This window comes from Cynocephalus volans, chromosome 11 (genome assembly GCF_027409185.1).
Source record: "Cynocephalus volans isolate mCynVol1 chromosome 11, mCynVol1.pri, whole genome shotgun sequence".
Lineage (NCBI taxonomy): Eukaryota > Metazoa > Chordata > Mammalia > Dermoptera > Cynocephalidae > Cynocephalus > Cynocephalus volans.
Genome location: NC_084470.1, coordinates 57,277,378 through 57,288,522, shown reverse-complemented (window position 1 = coordinate 57,288,522; position 11,145 = coordinate 57,277,378). Strand labels below are relative to the sequence as shown.

General features: G+C 46.2%; 1 protein-coding gene across 1 annotated transcript; it reads left to right on the top strand.

Moving 5' to 3' along the window:
- Window positions 1-6,509: 6,509 nt before the first annotated feature.
- LOC134390088 (serine protease 42-like) lies at window positions 6,510-10,426 on the top strand. The gene is made up of 5 exons (XM_063113390.1): window positions 6,510-6,726; window positions 6,991-7,147; window positions 7,486-7,748; window positions 8,625-8,785; window positions 10,190-10,426. Exons 1-5 carry the CDS (start codon window positions 6,510-6,512, stop codon window positions 10,424-10,426), a joined length of 1,035 nt encoding a protein of 344 aa, XP_062969460.1.
- Window positions 10,427-11,145: the final 719 nt, after the last annotated feature.

The following is an 11,145-nucleotide window of genomic DNA, read 5'->3' as shown; positions in this document are numbered from 1 at the left end:
AGGGTTAAACCATAGCTGGGGGGGGGGAGCAGGAAAGAGCCCCCCATCTTCCTGGCTACACTGGAGTAGAGATCCATAATATGGAACTGGAGACGGGGCATGGGAGAAGATAATGGCTCAAATGTCACAAATTCTTGCTGTTCTTACCAGGATTTAGTAGATTTTTATGGATAAATGTTTCTCAATTTTCTGTATGCCCTTAGGACAATTCCAAGAGAACTTCAATGATTATTTTTAAAAAATAATTTTAACAAGTTAAATAGCTTTTTCTCTAGAGAAAGGGTCAACCAATTTCTTTACATGGCATTCTAAAAGTCCAAAATAAAATTTAAAAAAATTTCCAAACATTTGGCAACTTTCAAGACATATTTCTGTTATTGGTTTCTAATTGGATGCTCTGATAACCTAAGGTCTATTCTGTAAGGTTTCAATTCTCTTAAATTTGTTGATGTTTGTTTAATGGCCCATAACATGCTCTATCTTGGTGTATGTTCCATGACCACTTGAAAAAAGTGTATATTGTGCTGTTGCTATGGTGGAATATTCTATAAATGTCAATTAGGTCTAATTCACTGACAGTTTTTTGCAGATCTTATATTTACTTACTGGTTTTCCATGTACTTATGTTATCCACTATTGAGAAAAACATGTTGAAGACTCAAATTCTAATTGTAGTTATATCTTTTTTAGGTACATTTAGGTGCATACACATTTAGGATTTTGTTTTCTTAGTGCATTGATCTGTTTAGCATTATGTAATTAATGTCTCTATTTATCCTGATAATATTCTTTGTTCTGATGTTCCCTTTGCCTGATAGTAATATAGCTATTCCTTTTTCTTCTTCTTCTTTTTTTTTTTTTTTTTTCTGGCAGCTGGCCTGTATGGGGATCTGAACCCTTGACCTTGGTGTTATACCACTGCACTCTAACTGGCCAGCTCCACTCCTTCATTTGATTAGTGTTTGCATCATATATATATTCCATCCTTTCCCCCATAACTTACCTATAGCTTTATATTTAAAGTGGGCATATAGTTGAGTCTTGTTTTTTAAAAATCCAGTCTGACAATTGCTGTCTTTTAATTCATGTGAAAGAGCATGAATATGAATTAATAGAGCTATTAATTCATTTATCAGAACAATTACCTTTATTTATTTATTTATTTATTTTTTAAAAGATGACCGGTAAGGGGATCATAACCCTTGACTTGGTGTTGTCAGCACCACGCTCACCAGTGAGCTAACCGGCCATCCCTATATAGGGATCCGAACCTGTGGCCTTGGTGTTATCAGCACCACACTCTCCCAAGCGAGCCACAGACCGGCCCTAGAACAATTACCTTTAATGTAAGTATTGATATGATTAGATTAAAATCTACCATCTTGGTAGCTGTTTTCTATTTGTTCTATCTCTCTCTTTTTAAAATTTGTTCCATCTCTTGTTTCTCTTTTCCTCTCTTTATGCTTTCTTTTGAATTAATGTTTTAAATCATAAGTTTTTAGTGATTTTTTTCCCTTCACTATTGTCCTCCTTATAATTATTTAAAATTTTTATGGTTTCCCTTGAGTTTACATGTTATATCTTTAATTGATTCCCTTCTTCCTCCAAATGATAGCATCTGCTTTTTATGTAGCACAAGGACCTTATAACAGTTTCCTCTCTATTCTTCTCTCCCATCCCGTATTAGTTTTCTATTGCTGTCTCTACTATGGTAAAATCATTTTGATGATAACAAATGTTGTTTGAATCACAAGTAATGTCAAACTTCTTTATATAGTTACTGTGCTGTCAAAAGTTAAAACAAGATTCCCGCACAAATATGAAGCGGATATATTTTCTGAGCTCTCCGCTACAGTTCAAGAAGCAGTTTTTTGACCTCTATAAGTGCAAAGGAAACTCACATATTTCAAAATCCATTTAACGGTGCCAATTGAGGATTTTCCACCTCAACTTCAGTGGATGTTATTAATCTGCAATGTAATGACATGCTAAAAGGCAAATAACAAGAGAAGAATCCAATAGAATTCAATAAATGTCTTCCAAGTGAAGAATATGCTCAATTCAGTCCATATATTCATGGATTAATATCAGCATTTGGCAGCAGCTGCTTGCATGAAAAGAAATTTTTAAAGATGAAATGCATAAAAAGTTACAGTTTGCCAGTAACAGAAAATGTGCATTTGATTTTGACAATAGAGAGCACTAACTTGAACCCTAATTAAGTAAAATGTTATTCTCCCCCTAAAAGATTTCTGTTCTTTTGTTAGTAGATCTGTATTACAAAATATTATATTCAATTAGTTTTATTCCTGTATTTTTGTGGGAAAGTTTCCTTCTTGTTAAGTAAAAACCTGCATAATATCCTCGATTTCACCTCATAAGTCCTAAAATATTTGCTATCAGGTCCTTTATAGAAAATGTTTGTTGACCTAGGAACTAGAGTCTACAAATATGTTCATCATAGTATTTTAATTTTTTTTAGCATATTTGTTATTACAAATCATACTTATTCTTTATGCCCCTTATCCAATCTCTCCCTCCCCCCCCCCACTCTAATAATCATAGATTTGTTCTCCCGGTCTGATAGATTAACTATTCCTCTGTTGAGTTGCTGCCTAGATGATCTGTCCAGTACTGAGACAGGTGTGATAAAGTCCTCCCCTATTATCGTAAATCAGATGTTTCTATTACTCTGGACTGTGCTTTGTGGAGAAAGAGGACTTCTTCTTTTTTTTTTTTTTTTGGTCTCTGCTGGTGCCTCTCCTTGTGTCAATACAATTGAGAGTCTGGTGTGCTATATGCACAGTGGCTGTGACTGCTGCTATAGAGACTAGCCACTTTTGCGGCAGCCATGGCAACTGTGGTGGCTGTGGTGGGCTACCCACGTGGAAATGGTGTTTTTGGTGTGCTCTTTTCCTGGTTGCAGCTGTCAGCTTCCCCCAGCTCTATGCCTCAGGACCCTGATGGGGTCCCAGGGCAGTAGCAGTGGTGGTGGTGGTGGCAGCATGCCTACTTGTGGCTGGGTTTGTCTTCCCCCGGCTGCAAGCCTCAGGACCCCAGCAGGCCCATCATAGTATTTTAAACTCTCTGTGTGATAGTTCCAAAATTTATGTCATAGCTGAGTCTGGTTTTGTTGATTGGTTTATCACTTGATAGTGTATTGTTTATTTTTTGTTTCATTTTGTGTCTCGTCATTTTTGTTTGAAAGCTAGTCATCTTGCGAAGGCTGTGGAGATTTAGGTAAACACTATGCTCAGAAATGGGTGTGCCTTTTCTTTAGGGAGGAATGTTGAAACAATCATGTCAGGTTTTTTGTGGCTGTGGTTACACTCAAAAAGCACAGGCTTCAAATTCTTTTAGTGTAATTTTTTGCTTAGAGTTGTGGCTGGTTTGTTTGAGAGTTTTTCTCAGTGTCTGTTCCACTCTCATCTATTGATCTTCTCTTTGTACCTATGCCTTAGAGAGGATGTCTTTCCATGCTTCTACTCCCTCCACCAGCAGTAGATTGCCGTTGCTTGTTCCTGGACACTTGCTAGCCTGGTAGTGGGGGGAAGGGTGGAACTTTATTGTTCTGGTTCAGCCTCATTATTAGGTAGGTGCTGTGTTCCTGGATCTGAGGGATGGAGCCTTCTCAGTGCCCTTGCCCCTCTCCCAGCATAGAGAATCTTTAAAGGTGTCATCCAAAATAATTTCCTGGGGCTGGCTGATTAGCTCAGTTAGTTAGGGCACAGCCTTATAACACCAAGGTCATGGGTTTGGATCCTGTATCAGCCTGTTTTTGTGTTGCTGTGACAGAATACCTGAGACTGGGTGATTTATAAAGAAAAGAGGTTTATTTGGCTCATGATTCTGGCCTCAGGCTGCTTCTACTCATGGTGGAAAATGGCAGGCAGCTGGCAGGTACAAAGAGATCACATGGCAAGAGTAAGCAAGAGAGAGAGAGAGAGAGAGAGAGAGAGAGAGAGAGGAAGTTCCAGGGTCTTTTAAACAGCCAGCTCTCAGGGGAACTAATAGAGCGAAAACTCACTCACTACCCCACCCTCAGGGCATTAATCTATTCATGAGGGATATACCCTATAACCCAAACTGCTCCCAACACTGCCAAGTTGGGGATCAGATTTCCACATGAGTTTTGGAGGGACAACACATCCAAACTGTATCAGATTCCCATACTGGCCAGCCACCAAAACAAACAAACAAAACAAAACAAACAACCCCCCCCAACAGTTTCCTGCTCCTTCCTTGGGGGTAGAGGTTATTTTATGTTCTCTTCACCCAACTACAATAGGCTTTTACCTGTGCCCTGAAAGTGAAAAGAGTTTTCTGCCTCCTCTTCTGTCATGGCATAAGACTGTTTTCATTGGAAGAGGGGCTAGGAAACAGAGTAGATGGGTCCAGGCCAGTCTTCATGTTTTTCCCACAGTGCTTTTGCTCACCTCCCCAAAGACTGCACTGTGGTCTGTCTTTGATCTCTTTCCCCTAATCTTTTTCACCTGATGGAAGTTTGTGGAGAAAGACCTGTGAGTGGGTGCAAATTTGCTTTGTGTCTGCAGTTTCCAGAATTTCTTAACTCTTACATTAGGCCGCACTCTGCCTTTCACAGTTCATTAAAAGAAAACAGGCTGTCACAATAGATGTTATTGTGGAAATGAAGAATACAAGGACTGTGGAGAGGGCTGATTATTTATTATTGCACTGAAGATTTTGTTTTGTTTTGTTTTGGCAGCTGGCAGTTAAGGGGATCTGAACCCTTGGCTTTGGTGTTATCAGTACCACACTTTAACTCAGTGAGCTAACCAGCCAGCCCCTGCACTGAAGATTTTAAAGAAAGAAAATGGCAATCTCAAATTTTAGTTTCTTGGATTAAAATCTTCTTTGATTTCCCTAAATAATTTCATAGCCCTTGTAACTGCAGGATTGAAGTAGTTGAAAATAAGATGCAGTATATGATTTTGAGGGTTGTTGAATTTCAACATAAATGGAGTTAACAGCTTCATCAGAATATATACATAAAAGTTAGGCATTGATGGGGAAAGAGTGAGATCCTGAAAATTTAAATGTGGCATATTTGGACAGATTTAGAACATTCTGACCCCCAGCCATATTGAAGCTTCCTTGCTAACAAAAGCAGTGCTTCTTCCTATTTCATAAGGCTGATCCTCTCTACCATAGAGACACTGTAATGACTTCATCTGAGGAAGTTATGTTATTAGGCATGCCAATTTTTTTTTACCTGTACCATCCTAACCAGTCTTCACTACTTGTAGACCTAATAACTTGAATCTGATCCCAGCATGCTCTAGAAAGACAGGGGCAAAGATAACCAAGGAGGAGAAACTTCCTTACAAAAAGAACTGCAAGATTTTGCTAATTTACATGAGAAGGAAACTGGGGTATTTGTATAGGATTGGATTCTAAGGACTCTTGGGCCCAATATACCAGGATACACTTGCCAGAAATTCTGAATTCAGTTTGCTTGTTCAGGCAGGTGAGTGGTGAGAGTGATTCTACATGTCTATGTGGTCGTTTTAAACCTGAACTCAGTGGTGGCCCACACTTGGCTATCAAGAGTGATACGTTAGAAATTCCTAGTTTAATGTAGGAAAAGGAATGTGAAGAGTCAGAGAGAGAATATTGGACTGGATTCATGATGTGTGACCTGCTTGCCCACTCCTCTGACCTTCAGGAGGGGCCTTAGAGAATGCCCCCTTCATCAAGACACTGAAAAATAAATTGGTGAGGGGAGCACCGGCAGCCTTGAAAACACTGTAATGGCTATCCTCTTTTGTACAGGGAAAAGTGGGAAGCACAGCAATTCGTAAGTTATGATTATTGTTTTCCCCTGACTTCAACAGGGATGATGAAGCCCAGAGAGGCAGAGGCCTAGAAGCACTTGGCCCGAAAAGACAAAAGAATGAGCTACCAGAACAGACATAGGGGACACAGGCTATTAAGAATGGACTGACCTGCAGGTATCTTTGGTGGTGGCTCATCGTTTAAGGTATTCCTGCGACTGAAATAGAAGAGCAGCCTACCCAGGTGTCTAACCTCCTTAATCTGTATGGTCTCCCTGTCCCCAAATCTAGGTCTGGTGAATGAAGCCCCGACTTGAGGAAGCACTGTGGAGCATCAGGGCTCCTCAGCTAACGCTAGACTGCCCATCCTCACCAGCTCCAGGCCAGGTACCACCCCAGAAAGGGCAGGAGGGTCAGGAAGCACCCGTGCTGGCTCTACAGTGGGAGGGCTCTCCCAAGGACGGTTTCCTAACAAGTACCTGAACCCGTGGGTCCTGGGCAGGGTTCTGGCTGGACAGAGTCAGGAGGGAGCATCTGAGTGAAACAGCGAGGGCGACATGTCCCACTCAGTCGAGGACCCTGCGCGCAGGTGTCCGCCCCGCCCAGGCCCCGCCCCGCCCCGCGGGAGGCCGCGGTTCCCGCCAGAAGCGAGGGCAGGGCCGGGGCCGCCGCGAGGGGGCGCCACCAGAGAGGCCGAGGACGCCGGCGGTCCCCATGGCGTCCCCGGGGGGCGGTGGCTCCCTGGGCCTACTGGCCTGGCTCCTGCTCCTGCTCGGCGAGGCCCGGGCGGGCGGGGCGGCGCCGCTCCCCTCGGAGGGCCCGCTCGCTCAGGGGTCCTCGCCGCCGCCCCCTGTAGGGGTTCCGGGATCCCCGGCGACAACCCAGTCTGATAAGGGTGTGATGACCACCGATATGTATGCGTTTGGCCCAGGTGACTCGCGTGGGCGTCTAGAGGACGGTTGAGGCTCCCCGGGGGAGCCGGTGCTACCTGGGAGTCTGGGAGGACACGACTGTGCCTGGGAAGTCTGCGTTAGGTGGCCGTGGCCGGCGGATCTGAAGCGCTGTCCTCAGGCTCGGAGGACACGGCTTCCTTGGCTGTCTCAGGGGCACCGGGTGCTTTCCCGGGCAGTCCCGGGCGCGGGGGAGACAGGGCCTGTTTCTTTGAGTTCTTCTTCCTCCACTCTCCTCACCCCAGTGTGTGGCCGGCCCAACCTGAAAATCGTGGGAGGCACCGACGCCGAGGAGGGGAAGTGGCCCTGGCAGGTGAGCCTGAGGATCAACGGCAGGCACGTGTGCGGAGCCTCCCTGCTCACGTCACAGTGGGTGCTGACTGCCGCCCACTGTATTTTAAGGTGAGGGGTGGCAAGTGGAGATGTGAGAGCTGTGGAGCCGGGCTTGTCCTCCTCAAACACCCGCTCAGTTCTGTTCCCTTGCAAATTGGCCAAAAGAAACAGAACATGCACTATAAAAATGGCAGGGATTCTGCACTGGTAGTCGTGGTACTAGGAATACTTAGGGGGCAGGCAAACCCGTTTGAGCGTGATGGAGGAGTTTTCAGTGACAGAGATAGGATGGGAGGGAGAGTGGCGAGGGAGGTTGGGGCCAGTTCGGGAAACAGCTGAAATGCGTGGAAAAGGCACAAGGTACGCTTCCTAGGGTCTCTGTGAGGGACATGTCCTCTCTTCTACAGCCATTTCCGGTACACTGTCAAGATAGGAGATCGGAGTGTCCGTAACGAAAACACAAGTCTGGTGATCCCCATCAAAAACATCATTGTCCACCCTAAGTTCTCAACAATTGTGAGCGCTAGAAACGACCTCGCCCTTCTCCAGCTCCTCTACGCCGTGAATTTTACCTCAACCATCCGGCCCATCTGCATCCCTAGGGAGACTTTCCAGGTGAAAGATGGGACCAAGTGCTGGGTCACCGGATGGGGCAGAACAGCAGAAGGCGGTGAGACTTTGAGGCAGAAAGCAAACTCAGGCAGAGGGAGGGACAGGGAGGCAGACTGCCTGGCAGGCGGGTGAGGGGGAAGAAGTTCGGCAACAGTAGGGGTAATGGTTCCCAGTTGGCTTGGGTGACCCCAGAAACTGGGCTGGGATCTTTTGCTGCAACACAAGTATTTGATGGCAGCCATTTAGGAAAGTTGCCTGTTCTGGGAACTGGAGTTGCTCAGCCAAGAGAAGCAGCACATGGCCAAAGTCTCCTTTTGCAGATTTGTGGGGCACTGTGTCCAGCTGGTTTGTGAATGTTGTTTTAGGTTCCCTGGGAACAGAGTCAGACGCTATGGAGTTCTCTCCAGGGTGGATTTCTGCTCACGAGGTGTTGAGCTGTTGGCTAATCAGAGCTGCTCCTCTCTGGAAGTACCTGCCTTGGTGGGTAGGAGCTTCCTGTCCTGGGGGTGTAGGCAGAGCCAAAAGACCCTTGTTGATGAGGCTGTAGGGCCTCCTATCCCTGGGGAGAGGCTGGATTTGGTACTTTAGGGGTGCTACCTGTTCGAGAGTCTTTGATCCTACTCTAGAAAGTAAAGATGCTTTATTGAGGCACAGGACACTCTGTTACTATTATTATTGATATTCGGAGTGACAGATGCTTGGTTTTGATTTTGGGGGCTGGTAAGGCCCTGTGTCTCCCTCTCCTGAAATATTCTTCCTTCTCTTCTCTTGGTTTTCCTTCTTACATCCTCCTCTCCCCATGGCAACTTTGGGCCTCAGTTTTCTCCTGTGTCAAATGGGGATAATGATCACTGCCCTTCTTCCAGGGAGATCCTGGGTCCTTGGGGGCTTACTATCCACTTGTGCAGATCCACATACTGCTGATCCTTTTCAGTGTTCCTGCCTCCATCAGAAATTCTCCAGGAGGTGGACCAATACATCATCCACTACCAAAAATGTAATAAGTTGATACAGAATTACTTGTCATCTGCTAAGGATTTAGTAGTGAAAGGCATGGTCTGTGGCTATAAAGAAAGAGGAAAAGATTCTTGTCAGGTAAGTTCATGGGCTCTTTCCTCATTTCCAGGTGGCAGGGCCTGGGTTATTTGCTATCTCCCCCATCCCCCCTAGTCAAGTTAAGGAGATTTCATGGGGAGAAGCCCTCTATGGGCTTCTGGCCTCTATGAGCTGGCCTGGCCTGTTCCTTCCAAAGGGAGCAGCCCTTGCTGCCTGGGGGCACTGCTAGGGTGTGGGGAAGTTGGGAGAGGGTAATGCATTATAATAGTATGCATTGCATTAATTGAGTTCCTTCCATGTGGCACTCACCATGCCAGTGTGATTAGTAACCCACATTATTTCAGTTAACCCATATCACAACCCTGCAACATAGACATCATACCTATTATACAGATGTGGAAGATGAGATCCAAAGATGTCAGTTCAAGGTCCTCCTGTGAGTACCTGTATGACTGCCAGGCCCACACTCTTCCCTCTGCACCAGGCTGCCTTCCTGAGGAGAAGCCATTTGAGTTGGATCTTAGGGGATAGTATTTGGATTTCTTGGAAAGAAGAGAACAGCATTGTAAGGAGAGGGAACAGCATGTACAGAGGCTCAGAGGTCTGAGGGAACTTCTCATGTTTAGGGAACATTTTACTTGCCTGGAATAAGTTGGTAGGAAATGTGGCCACAGAAGTGGGTTGGAGTCAGAATACATGTAGCCTGGAATGCTGTGCCAAGTTTCTAGATGGTGCCCAGGCAGGACTGGGAGGTGGGGCAGGGTGAACACGATCAGATTTGCCTTTTAGGTAAATGATTCCCTGAGCTGTGTGGTGCATGGACTGAAGTCTAGGAACTTGTTTTTATCATCTGGGCAATGATATTGAGTCCTGAGCAGGGCCTGGGGCAGTGAGATGGGTGAAGGAGGTGTAATTGTCAGCTCTTGGTGACTGACTGCATGGGGGGTGGGGGTGGGGGTGAGGGAGGGGTTGAGGAGGACCCTGTTTTTCTCACTGAGGTGGTTGGTGGTTAGGCTACTGGAGCAGTTTCAGAAAGGACATACAGAGTTCTGCTTGAGTCGGGGTGTGTGTGGGATGTCTGAGAGTGGGACTTAAAATGTGGAGGGAGCTGGCTACATAGGTTAGTTCTAGAGCAACTTCAGCCTAAAATGTAAGGGGCTGCCATGCAGAGGTGATATTCAAAATGTTTAACGACCACTGTGGTTTGGGAAATGATCAGTCATAATATCCTGGGAGCATATTAGAGCTTTCCTATTAACTTTTCAATTCCCATATTCACATATTCAGTTCTCGTATTCACAAAAGCCTGGGCCTAGCAGGACCTTTGGGGTGTCTAGGGAAGCCCCCTGTTTGCCTGTCTCCCCAGCATCTTGCAGTGCAATCAGCCTGCTGTGATGGGGATCCTATTCCATTCCTGCAGTTTTTTTCTTTCTCTTTCTCCAGGGAGATTCTGGGGGCCCCCTGGCCTGTGAATTTAATGACACATGGGTCCAGGTGGGGATTGTGAGCTGGGGCATTGGCTGTGGTCGCGAAGGGGTGCCAGGAGTTTATACAGAAATTGGCTTCTACAGTAAGTGGATGGTTGCAGTGGTGAACCAGGCTACCTCTTTGTGTCCAGTGATGTTCCTCATCCTACTCTTGTGTCTGGTGCTGCCCCTCGGCATCCTGGTGACCCTGTGATCACCCCAGTCCACTCCCCGTCCTTTTTCTGAGTCTCCCACTAGGCCTCTCCATTGACCTCCCATTCCTTCCAATGCCCTTTCCTCAAATTCTGGTTGGGATCCATTGACCCTGAAGAGATCCACACAACAGAGCCTGGTGGGGACACTGGGGCCTGGAAAGTGTCCCAGCGTGATTCTCTGGTCACCTGACTTGGCCACTCCTACCTGGGCTGTGCTCTGCCTGATGGGAAGAAGGGCATGAATCGATCCCAGCTAGAGGGACAGCCCATCTGCCAGGTGGAGTGTCATGACTCTTTGACATCTTGGAGAACATCAGCCAAAGAAGAGACATCATCAGCGGTGAAACAAGCGTTAGACCTGCTTCCGGTTTCAGGGCTCTCACCTGAGACTTTGCGAAACCAGTCAGCTTGGTGATGGCTCAGAGAGTGTGAAGGAGGCGTTGCCAGGTCCCTGCAGAGGTGTGAGGCCCAGGACTTCCACATCTGGCTCAGTGGACTGGGGCTGGGAGAGGTTCCCCTGCACCCCAGTGGATCCATGTGTGAGTGGACAGCCTCTGCCACACAAGCCTTCCTGGGGCAACCCAGTCCTCCCCTTTCCTCAGTGCCCTGGTGGCCACGTCCACGGACACTCCAAGTTGTGTTGAGGCAGTTATGGAAGGTGGAGATTTCAGATGTCAACTGAATAAATGTCTGGAGAGTCTTCCTGTGTGTTCTGCAT